Here is a 20,480-nt window from a genome sequence, read left to right as displayed (position 1 = left end):
AAATGTTGTTTTTGTTTTTTACTGGAATCCTTCCAGGAACAACCCAACTCTTTTCTTTAGTTCACTGACCTCACTTCTCACTGTATTCTTCTCCCCCACTCCACACTTCGCTCATGCTTAACTACTTAGAATTTCCTAATGCACAAAACGTCCTCAAGCATGATTATTTCCCCTGCCTTGCTCACCTTCCCCTCGCTCCCCTTTCTACCCTTAGAAAACTGTTCTTCCCTTGTCATGTCTTCTTGGGAAGCTCCCCTTGATCGCTCCAATGTGGGTTACTTGTGCTCCTCTGTGTGTTCCAAACACCTGTGCCCACCTTGCCTATCTTGTCACTCCCAAGCCACACTGTACTGTTCTGTTCATCTTTTTCTCCCATTAGCCTGTCAAGGGCTTGAGGGCAGGAAGCACGTCCTGTTTCTGTACATAACACCATGTCTGGTACACGCAAGGTGCTCAGAAAAGCTTGTTAAAAGAATGAATGATCGAATGCATGAACAAAGGAAGGGGACTTCAGTCACCTGACCCACTTGTAGTCACTCTTTTTACCTGAACGTGTAAGTCTTGGTGATCCCACAAGGCAGCGTCTTGCCCAGAGGCATCAAGGGAGCTGTGACCCGTAGACCAGCGCCTTCCAGGATCACATCGTGGGCGGACGGGTGTCTGCCTCCCCTGTCCACACGGTAGTCAAAAGACAGGGTTTGCCCATAGCTCACCTGTTGATTCCCAAGAAATTTGGCTGTGAAACAGAATTTGAAAAGACTGAGATCAGTGTGAAACTGGAGAAGTCAACGAGCTAGCAAGTTTGCATTACTGTCGGTGATTTCTGTTGGAGTTCTGTGTCGTCACTGTGCCTCCATGCCCCCAACCACCCTTCCAGAAGAAGCAGTTCATGGATGTGGCCATACTGCCCCTGGCTACAAAGGAGAGTTAGAGACTGACAAAAGGGCCACGTTGTAAGACAATTCCATGCGTTAGATGATGCACAGCATGGCCCTGTGAATGCCTGGGACATAAAGGTCCCGGGTATGTTGGGAATAGTACCATTTGTTACATAATGCTTTATAGTCCACAGACTTCATTATGTTTGATGTTAATAATCCTTGGAGGAATTATTATCCCCATTTAACAGCTGCGAGAACTGAAATTTGGAAAGGTTAAGAGGACAACTTACCTGAACACCACATAGTAGCTAATGAAATGAACTACTAATACATATGTTTTTAATGTACAAGTGGTTAAAACTGAGAAAACCTTATTTTCACTTTTCCATCTGCTTCTCAGTAGATCCACAGATGTGACCTCTGTCTTTATTTCTGGTCTTGATAGAAAACCTAGAAACTTCCCATTTGACGGAAGTAGGAACCTCAACCAGGGACCGTCTGCCTGGATACATAGTCCTGTTCTATTGTATCATGACTTTGTCAATAGGGCTGAAGCCCCAACTGTCTTCTGGAGATACTGCTTTTCTGAACACCAGGTGATATGGTTTTCACATTTGCTAACTCCATTTTTCTCTCCTGACTTCTAGGCTTACAGGTTGGCTTCTATAAGAAAAATACCGTACATACCAGGAGCGACAAAATAGATGGGGTCTGATCGTCGTGCTGAGCTGAACACGTCCCGATGATGCTGGGACCACTGGAGCTTTGCAGGAGACCCACTTCTTTGGATAGCCTTCCAGCCATCAACATCTGGAATGCAAATAAAACCACTCTGCATCTGGCAGACAAACCTCATCATCTATTGAGCTAAATAAGGCAAGACTTGATTGCCAAAAAGTCTTAGAGGTGAACAGCTAGTGGGGTTTCTTAATAGTTCCACATTCGTGTGCAGTCCTTAAAATGTCCTATGCCCCATTCCACTTGGGTCTCAACTTCACCTGCTCCCACCCCACAGCAGCTCTGACTTCTTTGAGTCTGATTCTCATAATAAGAGAGCATATTTTCATCTGCCTGTAGAGTTCATACTTTTATTTTATTTACATAAACAGGGTCTGGCCTTTGTGAGTGGGGAGGGCCCAGTATGTTCCAACAGAAACTCAAAATTGAAATCATGTCACTCTCCTAGATTTTTATAGGGTTCGGTAGCTTGATAACTAATTTCACATACATTAACTCATGTAATGTATGTGAAAACAGTATTTTTAAAAAAGATTTATTTATTTATTTTAGAGAGAGATTGAACACATGTGAGTGGGAGGAGGGGCAGAGGGCGAGAATCTTTCAAGCAGAGTTGTAGGGTCAATCCCACGACCCATGAGATCATGACTGGAGCTGAAACCAAGAGTCAGATGCTCAACTGACTGAACCACCCAGGCGCCCGTGAAAGCGGTATTATTAATGAGTGTGAATTCCAGGAAGACTCAATAACCCCCCCCCCAATCCAAATGAAAGGCTCTTTTGTGGTTTTAAAATACATGGAGGTGGGAAGTGCAGGGAGATGAAAATCCGGTCTCTTTTTAGTTATTCTTTTAAGTTATTCATATACCGGTATGAGTCAGCTGTGCAGCTATGACTTTTTCAAGACATTAGGATCTGCCTTATTGCCCAGACAAAATAATGTCCTTTAAAGCCAGAAGAGAGTTGCTAAAGACTATGCAAAGGTCCCAAGCTGTGACGAGGAGGAGGTTGTCTGTAAGCATAAAGCTCTATACAATGTTAAAAACAAAATTCTAGAAACAGAACACTTTACCTTGATAGAAAGTAGAGCTGATTTTATGGACACTGTAGTCTCCAGAGCTGTGGCAGTTGGCTGAATGCCCATAGCAAAAACACTGGGTACAGCCCTCAGGGTTTCCCCCATCCAGGTGATAATAACCTGGTCGACACCTGTGGCAGCATTTTAGAGATCAGGACAATGTTAGAAGTTACTTCTTAGTTCATATAGAGAATATGATGACTGATCTTTTCTACTTTCTCTCCCGCCTGGCCCTATTAATTCCCAGAACTGGGAAATAGTAACTTACACATACCATCCCCACTCCCAGACGGGATGGATAGTCATAGCCCCCACTGAGAGAGCATGAATGTTCACTTTTCTGTCCCTGTGGTAGAGCACAATCACGCTGGACTTGGTGGCCTGGAACTTAGTGATTTCCCCATCCCTGGTGAGGAACTGAATGGAGGTCACATGAGCGGGACAAGAAGGGTTGGCGCAGGGGGGATGTAGAGCTGGCCCTGTCTTAGAGCAAGTGTTTAATGGGGGCAAAGAGAGGGAGGTGGGGCCAAGAAAGGAAAGATAAATGTCCCGGCCCCAGCACCTGCTCAGCTGTCCTGGCCCGCACAAGAACACTAATTGCTGCCCACCATCCCTGCCCCTTATATCCCTGCTCTGTCCACGGGGAAAGGGGCAGGTGGGGATATGACAAAGAAGGATGGCTGGAGGCTCCCTACAAAAGCAAAATGTAGGCTGGCGTCCCACCTGCCAGTGGCCTGTCTGAGGACCACAGCTACCAGGCAAGTCGGAGATGTTGGGGCCACAGAGAAGAAGGAAAAGCTGGGGAGGACTTGTTTTTCTCCGTTCAAGTTAATTACATCCTTCTTCATGAAATAATAAAAGTTTCAATGATCATTTATTTAGCGCTGATGCTATGGCAGGCACTTTGTGTATGTTCTCCAATTTAATCCTTGGTACAACCCTATGAGATAGGAGTTGTCATTTCCAATTTCTATTTATTTATTTATTTATTTATTTATTTATTTATTTATTTATTTATTTAAGAGAATGAGAGAGCGAGCATGAGCAGGGGCAGGGGCAGAAGGAAAGGGAGAATCTTAAGCAGGTTCATGCCCAGCACGGAGCCTGATGAGGGGCTCGATCTCATGACCATGAGATCATGACCTGAGCCGAAATCAAGAGTTGGACGCTTAACCAACTGAGCCACCAGGCTCCCAATTTCCAATTTTCTTAGATGAAGACACCCAGGCCAGAGAGGTTAAGAAACTTGTTTGAGGTCATAGAGCTGGTAAGTGACTGAGAAAAGATTTTCAAACCGGGTCCATCTGCCTCTAAGTCATGTGGTCTAATCCACTGCCCCCTATGAGGGGAGTCTGTATATTGTGCAAAATTATAGAAAAGCAGGTTAACTGTGAACAGTAAATGCTTCAGAGAACAGCTGTACATAAATAAGCATTGTTTTTTTCTCTACAGAGCAAGGGCTTAAAAAAAAATCATTATGGTTTCTTTGGAGGAAACCTGCAGATTAAAAGGGATTAAAAAGCAAGGAAGGAAGAGGGGGAGGGGCACAGAAAGCGAGGGGAGGGAATGAAAAAAGAAGGGAAGGAAGGAACTGAAGGAACTCAGGCAAAACAACGACAGTGATGAGGGATGAAACCAGGTGATAAATTATGAAGAAAAGTAAGGAAGTGATCACACGGAGGTCAGAACAGTGTCACTTCTCGAAAGGAGGGGGTTGTTGCATTGGGATGGCACACTTTTAGTGAAGGTCTACGTCTTAGAAGGGGTGGTGCTGACATTTGTTTCATGTAGTTTTCTGTTTCTGTGTGACACTCCGAAATGAAACACCTTTTCAAAAAGTGACTCCTCTTTTAACACGTAAGCTGTGGTCCCCTCCCTGCGCTGCAGCAGTGAAGAACCCCCTGGAAACACAAGCTGGGAATGCATCTGGTATTTTCTCTGCCCAGGTACAAGTGATTGTCAGGATGCCAAAGGACTGCTTTCTTACTTTTTTTTTTTTTTAAAGATTTTATTTATTTATTTGAGAGAAAGAATGAGAGAGAGAGCATGAGAGGGGTGAGGGTCAGAGGGAGAAGCAGACTCCCCGCTGAGCAGGGAGCCCGACACGGAACTCGATCCCGGGACTCTGGGATCATGACCTGAGCCGAAGGCAGTTGCTTAACCAACTGAGCCACCCAGGCGCCCCTGCTTTCTTACTTTTAAGGAAACGAGGAGAATGCCTTTACCTCTCTGCCCAGCCTCCCAGCTATTATAGGGGAGGGAAGCGTTTTAAGTCTGAGCAATTTGTCCTTAAGGACTGTCCGCAAGCCGCAACGGAGGGTGGATCGCTGTTTCCTGTGCCACCTGCCGCAACATGGCCCGGGGCCCAAAGGGCTCTTACCTCTCCTCCCGGCTCATGTGTGTGCATGCAAGCACCAGCCCATCCCTGGGCGTTTCCTTTGCTGCACATGATGGTTATATATGGCCATATTTCCTCTTACTAGCATTTTCACAACATGCTTAATTAGGCCAGGCCTTTTCTGGGACCAAGCTGAGTCAGGTGACCTCATCGTCCCATGCCACCTTGTATGGGAGCACCTGGGATTCAGAGTCAGCTGGCAAGGGGACTCCCTGGGGCCCTGGACCCTGCAAAAGGATGGGGTCCAGGGAGATCTGGGGGGCTCAGCTGTATTTTTTTTAAAAAGCTAGGATTTTGAGGCCAGCGGGCAGGATAGAGATCGTCTCTATTTGTTACGTGTCCCTTTTCCACAACGGCACTCAGAGGATGAATTCTCACGCTAGCTGCCAAGAGGCTCTCCCTGCTGTGTCCGCAGGGCCACGGTTCACACGGACCTGTCACAGCGCTCTCCGGTGACAGCTGGCTTGCAGACACAGCGGCCCTCATCACAGGGCCCCAAGATACCAGCTGGGTCACAGTCACACGTGGAGTCTCTAGGAAAGAAGACAAAGAAAAGTAGAGATGTGTCTCCAAATGCTTCCCGGCTATCCACACAAAGATCAAGTGCTTCTAAGTAAATGTCACCAACTTGAGTAAATCCTTCGTCTTCACTGAGGCCCCTCTCGGCTCCCCTTGTCCACGCTCATCTCTCCCAGGCCCTTTAAGGACTCGGTTGTCTAGGCTCACGCTACTCTGAGGGTGACAGACTGAGCCACCCAGGTGCCACTCTTCTGGGAAAGAATATGACGTGGGATAGAGCATGCTTCAAACTAAAAGGTAACAAAACTGTGCAGAAAAGTTTTTCTAGTCCAAATTCATTTGGGTCGAAACGGGTCCCAGGTAAGAATCTGGAGGGTGCTTTACCTCCATCCTCATTCATCTAAAGCAGGGCAATCATCTGGGTGAAGAACGTAGGTTTCTGGGCCTGAATATTAGGTCCACCCCCACCAGTAATATTGGGTAAACTTAACCCCTCGGGGTTTACATTTCTTATCTGCCACATGAGTGTGACGCTAATCCTAACTTCTGAGGCTTACTGTAAGGATTAAATGGCATAACCCACGGGAAGTCCTCAAACAGCACTGGGCACACGGTGCTCAGTAACGGAAGTGGCCACGGATGTTAATGTCATTGTCATCCCTCATGGCAGAAGCTGCAGTGGGGGGTGCAGGTGCTTACAGTAGCCTTTGGTCTTGGGTGCACCCGGCGTCAGTGAGCATGTGGAAGCCTGGCAGACATCGGTCACACCTGTCTCCTGTCACACCCGGCTTGCAGCTGCACCGTCCAGAGTTGTCACATCCAGCGCTAAGAGAACCTGTGACACACGAGGTGGGGAGAAGGAAAGAAGAAAAGGAAGTATTTAGTTTATAGGGCATTAGGAAACAACTGCAACCCCATGAGAGCTCACAGCCAGGCGCGGCTTCTTCCAGCAAAGAAATGGAAGTTACTCCTGGAAGCATTTGTACTTCTCTATCGAACATTAAGTAGTGTGTCAGCCACTGCTTTTTAAAAGAAGGTTGTTGAATCCTTTGAGATCTCAAGAAGAGGGACAGTTTGGGAATGAGTGCATCAGCCTCCTCGAAGACAGTTAGTATGAGAAAGCAAGCAACATTTTCTCTTATTTCTGGCAGGCAAAAGCCATCTTTTAAGGGTCAGTGTGATTTTATTCATTTTTTTTTTTTTTTTTTTAGTATGAAAAGGCCTCCTAACCAGAAATATCTCTACCTACCTGGAGTGGTGGACATTCTCGTCCTTGGGGCATCACCCCTTCCCTGTGCATCTCACCCGGTTTAGTGCACCGAGCACTTGTCCTGTGATTGATTCTGTATAGACATGCTCTTACTTGTTAGTGGGCCCTCTTGGACTGCGAGTTGATGAGAGACAAGAAGTGCTCAGGGTAGCAAATGCACCCCTCCAGAACCCAGCCTCTTCATCTGACTGCCTCGCCCTCCCCCACCCCAGTTCAGGTCTGTCCTCTCTCCCTGGACCCTGCCTCCCACTCTCTTCCCTGCCTCCATCCTCACCTCCCTTCCCTCCTTTCATGCTGCTTTAACAATGGAATTCAGATCACATTACTCAGCTGTTTCGTTCTCTGGTGGCTCCCCACTCTAAGCAGAAGAAAATGCAAACTCTGTATCGTGGCCCACAGGACTCGACCTCTCCCAGCACATCGCCTACTCTCCTTCACTCCATTCCAGCTCCCAGTTCCCCCAGCCTGTGTGTAAAATGTGCCAAATGGCTTCTCTCCTCTGGGTATCTGCCCTTGCTGCTCCCCTAGCTTGGAAGGCCCCTTCCCCAGAACTTCCCCCTAATTGGCCCATCCTCAGCTGTCAGGTCCTGATTTAATATTACTTCTCTAGGGAAATCTCCTCTGACTCCCAAATCCCAAATAGCCATCTTGCAGTCCTGCTTACTCAGGATGACCTCAGCTTGTGTTCCTTGCTCTGTCCCCAGGGCCCCAGTGCAGAATCCAACCCGAAGAGGATGCCCAGAAATCTGTTGGATGAAGGCATGTATGCCAAGAAAGAGGTTAGGGTTATTGGGACAGAGTCAGAGGAGGACCAAAAATGAGCAGGAAGGTGATGAGAGGAGGACCTCACCTACTTTGCAACCTCCCTGTGCTGGCAGAATTATCAAAGAATCCACGTATCTCAATGAACCATGATAACCAGGCCACCCATAATCGATAAAGCCAACAGAACACTAACCAGTTGCTCCTTTCTTTGTAATCAGTTATTCTGTAAGTTTTTGATTCACTAGTAGATACAATTCCAATCAATGAAGATTTTGGCTCTGTGCCGATATAATGGCTTTTTGCCACATGTGGAACCTGAAATTAGCCACATTCACAGAGTCAGTGAAAGACGCCATGTCAACTTTGCAAGGCTTGAAGGGGCCCTCAGTGATAATGGTATAAACTACATTTTTTGAGCACCTACCACATGTGAGACACTGGGTGCGGCGCTTTATATATATTAGGAAATGCTATCTCCTAGTGAAATAAGAGCTGACAGAAGAATAACAGATCCATTTGTGGGTAACAGGGAAGTATCAGAGGCTCAGGAACTGCAGACCCACAGTTCAGAAAGGCATCTCTAAGGCCATCTGCAGGATGCCTCAGGGAAGGGAACACCATTCCTCAGAAAGACATCCTCCTGTGACAGGATGCTCTGGATTGGAGGAGTCTGGGTGAGAAGAGGAGGAGGGAATCGCTGAGAGAGCCACGTGGATGCAGAAGGAACAGACTTCCCCTCTTCAGAAATAGACGATGAGGGGGTGGGGATCACATGATGACACCAAGGTCCCAACTTTGCGCCACTAGAAGCAATGGGAAGCTATTTACCAAAGAGAATGGGAAAGAAGGAGCAAGATCTCAGGTTGAAGCATCAAGAGAAGATCATGAGTTTAGTTTTGGACATTGTGAACTTGACTTTCCGGTGGCATATTAAGGTGGAAATGTTCACCTGGAGCTCAAGAAAGAGGCTGGGGGTGAGGATCTAGGAGCCTTTAGCACACAGGCTGAGTAGGAAAGCAGAGCAGGTGTAAGATCGCTCTGGGGGCAGATAGAACGAGGAGGGGAGGAGCCTCGGACACAAATGGAACCCCATTAATTAAGGGGCCTTTCATAATCAAAGCAGAAAGAAGTCTCAGGACACTGGAAGCCAAGGGAGCAGAGTTCTGAGGGTCAAGAGAGCAGGAGGGTGGGAGTTTCAGGACCTAAGGCAAGAGAATATTTGACGAGATGAGCATGAAGAGAGGCTTACTGGGCTGCCAAGCACAGACCTCCACACTCCTGACCTACAAGCAGGCAGCCAACAGAGCTAAGAAGGAAAATTTCTGAATTATGCTCTGATAAATAACATTCAACAGAAGATATCTCTCTTTAATACAATCCACTTGTTTTTTTTTTTTTCTTTAACACAAATGGGTGTCAATCTGGGACTCAGAAATCCATTTTTTCCCCATTCCAATTAATGGAAATTATGCTTTCAACCCAAGAAAATTCTCCCTACAGTTTTTCAGAAATGAATTCTTCTTAGAAAATGGAAAAGATTGTACTTGGCTTTTGGGTTTGGCCCACATAGACCAAAATGGTTACCCTGCAAAACACCCTTCTGAGAGAAATCAATAATCATCTCATGAAAATAGGCATTCTGTGTTGAGAAAAGTTTGGGAAATGGTGCTCACTGATCCCTCAGAGACTTATAATATAATAATACCTTCAGCAGGCATGGACCTTGTTTAAATTTTAATGCCAGTATTTCTAAACATTCTTTGACATTCTTACAGGCCACATCTATGATTATCTTGAGGAACGTTGTATTTTACAGGACATTATCTAGAGAATCCTGCTCTAAAAGCTGGAGGGTCAAAGAGCCCAGACTTTGAAATCCAACAAATCTCCCTTCAAAACCAGCTCTGCCACTTAGCTGTGTGTCCTTGGGCAAACGGCTTACTCATCAGTTCTTTTAAGGGAGGGTAACCCCCTATGCCTTGTGGAGCTGTTGCAAGACTTTGGACTAAAATATGTAAAATGCCTCATTCAGTGTCTCACACGTCACGGGCGTTCAAAGAATGTAGCTGGCACTGCTCCCTCCGGCCTCCTTCAAACCTTGCAGAGTGAACATGGAGACATGCACAGGTCCTTACGGTGAGCATGACCACTTTATGTCACATTCCAAAGCTTCCAAACTAATAGCACTGGGTTTTCAAACTCTCTCATTAAAATAAAAACACCTGTCCCAACTCCTCCTTCGTGAGCTGCTCCTAGGGATTGTGAACAAGTGGGCTGAAAAAACAGAAAACAGCTTCCTGTTTCAGTTTTGTGTCCCAATAAGCTCTTTTAAGGCTTCTATAGATACGGTCTATGTGCATCTGAGGGCTCAGAAAGGTAAGCTAAAATGAGTACTATTTACAAATTAGGGGCATCTGGGTGGCTCAGTCGGTTAAGTGTGCAAGACTCTTAGTTTCAGCTCAGGTCATAATCGCAGTGTTGTGAGATGGAGCCCCGTGTCGGGCTCTGTGCTCGGCTCAGAGTCTGCTTGTCTCTCTTCTTCCTCCTCTGCCCCTCCCCCTCCTCACACTCTTTCTCTCTCTCTCTCAAATAAATAAATAAAACCTTTTAAAAAATTAAAATAAAATAAATAAAAATTAAAAAGAGGGTAGGTCCTTTTGGGAACCCTTTAAATATATATCTACACTTGTATTTTAAAGTAACATTATTATATTTTTATAATATTATATAATATAAATATATAATTATATTTAATAATGATAAATTATTATTTAAGATTGTTTTAAATAATTACCCAAATGTTATAGTCTGAGTAATTCAGGGTCATAGATATGTAAAAAATAATAATAAAATTAAGAGAAGAAGTCCAATATCACTGATGTCCATACAGGTCTCAAGAATGTAGGTGTCCTGGGAGGAAAACCACACAAATACACACAGTGAATTTCAAAATATTTGCAAAAGGTTCTCAGGATTTACACATGTGCTTACAAGAGTTGAAGATAAGTCAGCCCTGTGGCTGAACCCACAAAGTCATCCCTTAAAAATAAGCCTCGCTGCTATATCTATGAGAAATCGATGTGAAATCCAAAATCTGTGACCACTTTGGGGATTATTAATGCTGTTGGCTTCATTCACCATACATGGACTGACTGCAGTTTTTGGTAAGATGTGTTCTTCGGCATTTGAGATTGCATATACAACAAATTCCCTTGAAAGTGACAAATCTCTCCCGGCTGATTGGGAGACTAAGAAGTCACACAGGGATTAAGCTTGCATCACCGGGCTAGTAATCTGGGCAGCCACCATGTAGTGGGAGATGGCACAAGGTGGGAATGGTCTCTGTCACTGACATGCCACTCAGCCTGGCAGCTCAGGCTCGGGAGCTTCACTTCTTCGTCTCTAGAATGGTGGGTGGAGCATGTTAACACATACAGGTTGTCAAGTTGTTACGAGTACTGAAGAAGGCATAGTATATGGAAATATTCTGGAAAAAACAGAATGCATTAGCCAGATCTTAGGAAATAATATCCATGAATTTTTTCTGGACATCTAATTGTCTGCTGTTGGGGATAAAAGGACACGATTCGGATACTTTTTACTTTCAGGTGGAAGGAGTAAGAGGGAACAGTCCTCCACCAGAGCCCTGGATTACAACTTTAGCCCTTGCAATGGCTTGTTGTGAAGACTAGAGGCCATTTATCCACTCCTCCAGGGCTCCGTTTCCCCACTCTTTAAAAAATACTGAAAAATTCACTGCCAATTTCTGGATATTAATAAAAAAATAAAACGTTAATAAATAGTCTTAGACCAAAGATATGGCCTCTACAGCTTCCTTCTAAACAGGAATGTGATTTTTTAAAAAGCCAATGTTCCAGGAAATTGCGACACCAATCTCTGTCCTAATAATAAAAACTCCATCAACTCCAGTTTACTGAGTTGTCTACCACGTGCTTAACAAACCTCATGTGATGCTCACAGGCTCTTGTGATACAAAGAGCATGGGGTTGGGGACCCTTTTACCGGGGTCTTTACTGGGGCAGCAAGAGGAGAAGGGACACGCCCAGAGCGACACAGTGGAAGTGCCCAGGCTGTCTGGCTCCCAAACCTACCACTGGTCTCTACGTTATGATCTTGGACATCAGCGAACCTGGGGCTGGCACCCTCTCTGCCACTGCACTCTACAACCGTCGGCGGCTTCCTTCATCTCCCTCCCTCGGCCCCTGCTACCTCATTTCTACAATGGAAGTAATAATAGCACCTGCTTCATATGGTGACTTGTGAAGGTTCCTTCCCGGGTGAAGGCATCTAGAAAAGCGCCCGGCACAGAGTAAGCGAGTAATGCACGTTAGCTATCATTTCATAAGCTAGAAATCATTTTTGGGCTCCACCACTTCCTACCAAGCTGTTCACACTAAGCCTGGGATGTCTATGGCCCGAAGGAAAAGAAAAAGCCAGGCTCGTGGATGCTGGGCGAGCAACGGACTACACAATGAAGAAGAGACGGTGTGGCAAATCCTTCATCACCATCTCTCTGCTAAGCAGCAGGCTCCTTGTCTACTCTAAGACTAATAACCTTGTCTTCGGGCCAGGCTTTCCAGCTAAGCCAATTAAATTTCTAATTACATTCTCACTGATCATTTTGCTGGGATGACCCACTCCAGTGACTCACAGTGCAGCCACATAACCTAAAGGGATGTGGGCTCTTCAGGAGGATTGAAAGCCCACTAAAATGGAGTCATTTTCCTTTTAATTTTTCTTTATGAAGTTCTTTGATTCACAGGAACAGCTGCTAAATCCAAAAGATTCTGACTCCATGCCCCAAAGCTGAGCAAATCCGACTCAAACCACACCGTAACAGCAACTGGAGAATTTGGAAGTGCTTGCTGGGATTTGGGTCTCTATCACCATGGGGTCACCCCCAGTTTTCTATAAGGCTCTCCAACACCCTCTCCCAGCAGCTCATGGCTGGACCAAACCTGACCATTTTTAGATTCTTTCAGCTGCTGCTGCGTATTCATTCCACAGAGCTACACTGAGTCATTGCCACGCACTCTGGCTATACTCTTTAAGTGGATTAATATTTATCATATTACACTATTAAACGCTTTCTAACAAAGAGGAGAAACACACTGCCAAGAAAGAGAATACACAAATAACATAGTTTAAAAAAAAAACTCAACTTCTCTAACAACTACTTGTCTCTCCCTCTCTATATGTACTTTTTTTTTTTTTAAAGATTTTATTTATTTGACAGAGAGAGAGAGAGAGCGCACAAGTAGACAGAGAGGCAGGCAGAGGGAGAGGGAGAAGCAGGCTCCCTGCAGAGCAGGGAGCCCGAAACAGGACTCTATCCCAGGACCCTGGGATCACGTCCGGAGCCGAAGGCAGCCGCTTAACCGACTGAACCACCCAGGCACCCCTAATATGTACTAACTTGTCTTTGCTGTCCATGATGAATAGAGCACAAAGTGTGAGTCTGTGTGTGCAAGAATTACCCACAGTTGTGTGAACATAGCACTGGGTGACATATTTAAAAAACAAAACCAAAGTACAACCAAAAAAGAGCCCTATTATCAACCAATCCTCCTGTAGGTGCTTCCTATTTATTGATTCTATTTTCTCCTGTTAACAACCGTGTTTGTGAAAGACTTAAATCTGCCTATTAATTGGGCTGTCTCTTGGACCAGTACCACTTTCTATTGCTAGCACCTACCATAGCCCCAGAAACAGATCTTTCTATCCCTTATTTTTTGAGAGGTTGGTCAAAGGCATAGTTGTGGATACGGGGAACTATCACCAGAAGCATAGAAGCTTCCTTTGTCCCTAGTCAAACTGTCATCTGCCGGGAAACTTAATCATGTTCCTCTTGCGACTAGAATTCAAGCCAACGTGTCCTAAAGACTCCAGCTGGTTCCTACAACCCAGACTTAAGAAAAGCAGGTTTCCTTTCAGCTTGAAATTGGTAAGACGCTCCACCACCAGTGTCTAGTAGATTCCCAGTTGTTCTAGATGTTGAACACCACTCTCTCGGCCTGCTGGCTCCTCCCTTCTCCCCTCCCCCCTCCCTCTCCCTCTTTCCTTGCCCTTTTTCCCAACTACTTTTTTTTTAGTATAGCTGACACACAATCTTACGTTAGTTGCAGGCGTATAACACGATTCAACATCTCGATAGGTTATGCTGTGCGCCCCGCAGCTGTAGCTCCCATCTCGCACCCTAGGCCGCTATCACAATATCACGGACTACATTCCCCAGGCCGTACCTTCCATCCCCGCGATTCCCTCACCCCGTCACTGGAAGCCTGTATCTCCCACTCCTCTTCGCCCATGTCGCCCATCCCCCCGCCCCCGCCCTCCCAGCCAGGGTCAGTTTGTTCTCTGTATTTATAGGTCTGCTTCTGCGTTTTTTAAAAGGTTTATTTATTTATTTAAGTCATCTCCACACCCAACATGGGGCTCGAACTCATGACCCTGCGATCAAGAGCCACACGCTCTTCTGACTGAGTCCGCCAGGCTCCCCTGATTCTGCTCTTCGTATGTTTATTCATTTGTGGGGTTTTGTTGCTGTCGTCGTTCACTTACACATGAAATGATACGGGATTTGTCTTTCTCGGTCTGACTTACTCCACTTAGCGTCCTACCCTCTTGGCCCAGCACGTCGTCCCACACTTACCTTTGGTGTGACAGCTGCAGGGCAAGCAGCGGTCCCTCTCCCTCTGTCGGTAGAACCCGTGCTGGCACCGCTCGCAGTGAGGGCCATCCGTGTGGTCATTGCAGTGGAGACAGCGGAATCCGATCCCTGTCTGTCTGTGAAGCTCGGGATCAAAGATGCACTGCCTGGACTTTCCGTTGCAATCACACACTGGGGGAGGGGGAGAGCGACATCGCTGGTAAAAAGCTCAGAGACAATATTACTGTTATTAATAGAAACTATGCATGGGGTACCAAATATTCATGCCAACGACTTGGAGTTAGGGAAGGATGAAATGGGATGCGGACTGTGAGAGTCCCTGTCCCATCTAAAGGAAGCGGAAGCTCCGCTGGGGCGGGGGGGGTCGGGGGTGCTGTCGGAGAGAACATGAGCTCAGAGTGGCCCGACAGTCCCATTCCTCAAGAGACACCAACAATCCCACATGATGTATTTTTATGTAAAAATTCTCGATTTACATATTTGCAAGGAGTTCATTTTTAAAACCCTGTGCAACCCCCTAGAACAAGTCTACGGGCTAAAGAAGACCTGAGGACCCCCAGCATGTGCGCACAACTGTCTAACAGCTGATGGTGTCATCTGTCCCTCCAGTGATGGTCAAGGCTGAGGAGCTAATAGGAGTGTCTGGACAGGTATCTCTCTCCACCCCTCACTGTGCCTTGGGTGGCCCTCCCAAAGCCAGGTGTCAAAAAGAATCATAGCCCCATGAAGAATACATTTTCCCAAGTGTCCAGGAAAAGTTCACCCCGTTGATGTTCCGGAGACACTCCTGGAGTGACATCTCCATGGGGGACCTAAAAGCCAGTGAGGTAACATGTGGAAATACTCAGCGTCGTTCCTGGTGCAGGGCAGACCCTCAAAAAATGTTTCAGTCACAGCTGAGAAGAGAAAGATGATAAACCTTGAGGTTAAAAGAATCGGATCCAATAAATACCAGTTCTACTATTTTCTTGGGCAAATCCCTGCAACTCTCTGAATCTCTTTTCTTTTCTCTTATAAATGTGGAAGGCATTCCCTGCCTCCCTGGATTGTTGAGAGGATCTCACTGAGAAAAGAACATCCAGTCCTTCACATCTGCTACTTCACTCACACAAGACAGGGGGACAGGCACTGCCTCAGAGGAGAAAAATGCCATTCAGAAAGGTTAAGTAACTTGACCCAGTGGAGAGCTGGGGTTTGAACCTGTGTCTGATGCCAAAACCCACTTTCTTTCCACCAGGCACACTGTCTTCATTGGCCACGTGGTCTCAAGGACAGTCTGTTTCTAGAACTGCCGAGGGCCACAATTCACGCAGCGCACTGACAGAAAGAGTCGACAAATGGGCCAACATCGCGCACCGAGCCCCTGTCCCGCGCGGGCCGTGTCAGGCTCTGGAGGTGCAAAGATGATGAAGTAAACCCATGAGCTTCCTACGCGACTCCCTTACCACACACGCTTCCTACAACTCGCTCTCTAATCTGGGGAAAGTGAACTAGCATCTCCCCAGAGCCCACTCCATTTCTAGCACTTCACATGCCTCAGCTCGGTTACTTCTCACAATAACACTTCAACATGGGCTTTATTGTCCCCACTGACTGGATGAAGAAACTAATCCTCAGAGAGCATGGATATGTTGCCTCAAGTCACACGGCTAAATGGCAACCATATCATTTGCTCCTAGGTCTGTCCAACCACAAAGCCCTCCCCTTCCCATTTTAGCCCTGCGTCTCAAGAATCTGGTTACCACTGGGCATGGAGGCATTTCTTCTAGAAATCCCTCACACAGGCTTCTCAGGCCCTACTCAAATCCCTCCACTGACAGCACTGGTTATTATAAATTATTTTTTTTATAAATTATAATTTTTTTGGAATTTTAAATCTGCCTCCCTCCCTGTAATTTTTACTATGTGTTCTTGTTCTTCCCTGGAAAACACACACACACACACCCCTACTCTCTTCTCCATTTACTTATTCTATTTCAGATACTGTCTTACAAGCACGAGAGTAGCCGAACCTTTGAACTGTCTGAAGACAGTGACCGCATTTTCCTCTTCAGCCTTCTCTCCTTCTGGTTACACTGGAGACCTATCACCCCCAGGTCTTTCAACCACTTCCTGTGTCACGATTTCTAGATTCTTCTTGACTGTCCTCCAAGGAACATACTCTAATTTCCCATGTCTTTCTTGAAATGGCCAGACTTTATGACAGTACTCCAAGGGTGGTTTGAATAGCTCAGCTTGCAACACAACTGGATACTATAATTCCAGGGACGCAATTTAACATTTCATTAAACTTACAGCATACTAAGTTTGCACTCAATTCAGGCTTCCAGGTCTTTTTTGCTGAACTGGTGCCAAGCCAAATCTTTCCCAATGAATGCTTGTGTAACTAACTTTTTGGATCCCGAACAGATGTGCCACACAGCTGTCATGCGCTGTGAAATCACCGAGTACATCGTTAGGCACGTACAAGGGCTAAATCCAGCAGCCAACGACCCTTGAGAGGTTACCCAGCTGGATGGCACCGTGTGCCAGTGCCCTTTCCCACTCTGGATGCCTTTTGAGGACAGTCTCCAAACAATCACGACATTTTCATTGTGCCTCTCTTCACCCTGAACAAACTCTTTGCTGAGTTTATAGTTTATAATAGTTAACTTGATAAGGATAGCTCATGAAATACTTATTCAGAGCAATATTTTAAAAACAGACAACCTGGTTATCATCTAGCTTTTAATACCTCCCTCCCCATCTGTCCTTTCTCCTTTCGGGCTCTACTCTGGGGGAAAAAACAAACCAACCACACCGGTGTTCTTCCTTTAAATCTGCAGCCTTCCATGGAGGGGCATGACACTTCCAGCCAGGGAGGTCAGCAGCTAGCAGCTCCACTCTGGAACTCGCCCACGGCTGAATCCCCCTCCTCTGCCACCTGAGTTTCTGTGAAAGCCCATGGTTGTGCTGACTGGAGTGAGGGACACCTAGGCCATGTGTCCAGGAGTGTATGGGCCTCCTGGGTCTGCATGATGTGAGCACTTCATGAGGACAGTCCCCAGCCTTGCCTGCAGGACTTTGAGGTTTCCAAGCTGCACCGAGCTCAGCACTTAGCTGAACTGCACTTTGCTTAATATTGACTCTACGAGGGGTGCCTGGGTGGCTCAGTCGGTTAAGTGCAGAGCCTTCGGCTCAGGTCATGATCCCAGGGTCCTGGGATTGAGCCCTGCGTCAGGCTCCTTGCTAAGCAGGAGCCTGCTTCTCCCTCTGCCTCTCCCCCTGCTTGTGCTCTCTCTCTCTCTCTCTCTCTCTGTGTCAAATAATAAAATAAAATCTTAAAAAAAAAATATTGACTCTTCAGAACATTCACACCTGGAGGAGAAGGAGGAGAGCAGAGAGTTTGTTCCTTTTGCATGGGATGACCCCTTTTGTCACTGATGCATTTGAAACATGATCTTTCTCAAGTCATCTCCTGAATTTAGACTAACTACCCTAAAACTAATTATTACTCACGCTCATTGCTGGGGGGAAAAACGAATCCTTTTATTTCAAATTCCAGAATATTCTTGCAATTGGCTCAATAAAATGGGCCTCATACTGCTTGAGCCTGGTCCTTTTTATACTGTGACTGATTTCTGCCTTGCCACGGGCCTGGGCACCGTGTCTGCAGAAGGGTACTGCCATGCTGGGAGCGAGGATGCAGGGGGCAGTGCGGACTCTGCCAGAAGGGCTCTTGGGGAAGAAGCCCACCACAGCCACGTGGGGATGCTGCCCACTGTGGTCAGCACTTCCACGTAGATTTCCAAAGAAGACAGAAATCTGGCTTTGTGTATGACATCTACTGATTTTTTAAATGGGGGCAAAAATAATTTTTTTTTAATTTCTATTTGAAATAAAGCTGTGTCCAAGGGCAAATCTTTGCACTTGACTCTGCTCTTCTAACAGGCAGAAAACATGGTCATACTTTAGAAAAAGGAGAAATGGGGCCCTTGTCTAATGGCACAGTGGCTTGGTCATAGTGGGTATCTGATGTTTTTTGTTGTTGCTGTTTTTTTTTTTAATATTTTATTTATTTATTTGAGAGAGAGAAAGAGAGAGAGCACAAAGGGTGGGGAGGGGCAGAGGGAGAGGGAGAAGCAGGCTCCCCGATGAGCAGGTAGCCTGATGCGGGGCTTGATCCCAGGACCCCGGGATCACGACCTGAGCCGAAGGCAGATGTTTAACCAACTGAGCCACCCAGGCACCCTATCTGGTATTTTTTTAATGAACAAATGAATGAATGTTCTCTTGAACTTCAGGAAATCCCTAGGTGTGTTTTGACCACTGAAAGGACTCCATGTGCCCCACATGTCTGGACCTGCCTTAAAAATACAAATACTAATATCTGGTAGTCTGTCTCTTCTCTATTCCTTGAAAGGATGATTTTCTCCACAGCAGCTCAGTCCAGAAAACAACCTTTCTTGGTAACTTGTAATACAATGCTTTATTTAGGTTAATAGACCTAAATATAAGCCTTGGCTACATTTTCAAACAGGAAGAAATTCTTAAAATGTTTATTATACTTTCCTTCTTTTATATTTAGCCTTGTTCAATTTCATGTCTAGAACTTCCTTTTCATTTTTATTTTATAATCTACTTGCTATCCTTCCAAATTTCATAAATAGGCTGTCTAGTTTCCATCAGGGAATCTTGACACAAAGACAAGTGATGGAAGTATAAAGACGGGAGTCTTGGACATTTCCTGGGTTGCCTGGGAAGCATTTATCAAGGGTCCATTCACTCGACAAATACATATGGAGCATCTAGTATGTGCCAGGTGCTGTTCCAGGCACTGGGGATATAGCGGTAAACAAAACCAATCGCTGTCCCAGCCCTCATGGAGTTTTCACGTGAGCCAGGGGGAAAGAAAATAAACAAGATAAGTAATACAGAGAGAATATTGGGAGAGTGAGATTTGTTAAGGAGAAATACATAAAGCAGTGAAAGGAAATAGGAAGTATAAGGGGAGGGGGTAAGTGAGGAGGAAGGAAAGGTTGAAAGTGCCATAAGCTGGTTTACTATTTTTTTTTTTTTAAGTAATGTCTACACCCAACATGGGGCTTGAACCCACAACCCCGAGATCAAGAGTCGCATGCTCTACCGACTGAGCCAGCCAGGCGCCCCTGGTTTGCTATTTTATTTCACTTGTGATGCTGGTCTGTTCATGAGCTTTATCCATTTATCTACTAGATGTGATGTTTTTCTTATAAATTATGAATTATTTACCTAACAAATGTATCAAACTATTCCTCTCTCATTTTGTTACATATGTTCTTTACCCCTCCTACAAATCTCCTTTCTCTCCAAAGTACCTCACTGATAGATTTTGCTTTACCGAGTCTTACTCCTTTTTCCCCTTCCTTCTTCTGTCCTTGGTCACTTAGATGTACATTTATTTCATTCATTTAATAAATACCACTTCCCACCTGACAGGGAGGCTGCACTGGGCGCTTGGATCCCGGGACTTCATGAACCAGCATGATTTCAAAAAAGGGAGATGCCAATGTTTTATTTTGTCAAGAGATTAAATATGTATACATTTAATCAATATATTGGGCTTTCTCAAACACCCGTCACATTGTCCACTTTTCCTCATTTCACCATGGACAGGCATGGGTCTGGGGCCCAGAGTTCACTTATCACTGCAGCGGAAAAAAACAGAAACAAGTCACTCTGGGACCCTGAACAGACCCAAAACATTATAGGGCATCGGAATCAAGATGGGCAGTTTTTTCCCTCTCTTTCAGTGAACCCAGTTCCACCGGTGCCAGGTCCCATCCATTGTCTTATTTTACTATTCCTTTGTACTGTGCTTTCCCAAGCTAGGGACATCTCTGCAAGCTTTTGTCCTTCCCTGTCCCGGTGCCCTCACTCCAGCTCCCCCCACCCCAAATCCTGGTGTCTGTCAGCCAGGGGTCTCTGCACAGCTAAAGGAATGAGATTCATCAAGTTGACCTTCTTAGAGAAGCCCGCCGGGCAGTCCGACACAGGCTGACCCACCCGCCACCACCCACACGCCCCCAGACACAGATCCGAGAGGCAGGCAGCCCTCTTCAAACAATGGAGCAAGGTGTGCAGAACCCCTCAGGCTCACTTCACAACACTCCCACCCTCAC

The 20,480-nt window shown here is 45.9% G+C and overlaps 1 protein-coding gene across 6 annotated transcripts in view; it reads right to left on the bottom strand.

The window, feature by feature from the left end:
• The window catches only part of LAMC2 (laminin subunit gamma 2), a 53,428-nt gene that overhangs the window by 19,630 nt on the left and 13,318 nt on the right, over window positions 1–20,480 (bottom strand). Inside the window, exons 1-7 of one of the 6 annotated variants that reach the window (XM_035010610.1) lie at window positions 16,353–17,045; window positions 14,323–14,511; window positions 6,314–6,449; window positions 5,530–5,628; window positions 2,692–2,828; window positions 1,569–1,691; window positions 547–736 (exon numbers count right to left, since the gene is read on the bottom strand). In XM_035010610.1, coding sequence (XP_034866501.1) covers window positions 547–736; window positions 1,569–1,691; window positions 2,692–2,828; window positions 5,530–5,628; window positions 6,314–6,354 — 590 coding nt within the window. In that variant the 5' untranslated portion in view covers window positions 6,355–6,449; window positions 14,323–14,511; window positions 16,353–17,045. Of the gene's footprint in view, window positions 1–546; window positions 737–1,568; window positions 1,692–2,691; window positions 2,829–5,529; window positions 5,629–6,313; window positions 6,450–7,158; window positions 7,733–9,354; window positions 10,064–14,322; window positions 14,512–16,352; window positions 17,046–20,480 lie in introns of those variants that run through there. The other 5 variants (XM_035010613.1, XM_035010608.1, XM_035010611.1 and 2 more) reach the window with 5 other exon arrangements.

The sequence above is a fragment of the Mirounga leonina genome, unplaced genomic scaffold, assembly GCF_011800145.1.
Source record: "Mirounga leonina isolate KUSES-001 unplaced genomic scaffold, KU_Mleo_1.0 Mir_154, whole genome shotgun sequence".
Classification (NCBI taxonomy): Eukaryota; Metazoa; Chordata; class Mammalia; order Carnivora; family Phocidae; genus Mirounga; species Mirounga leonina.
Note: the sequence above shows the minus strand (reverse complement) of the source record. Positions and strands in the feature narration are given on the sequence as shown.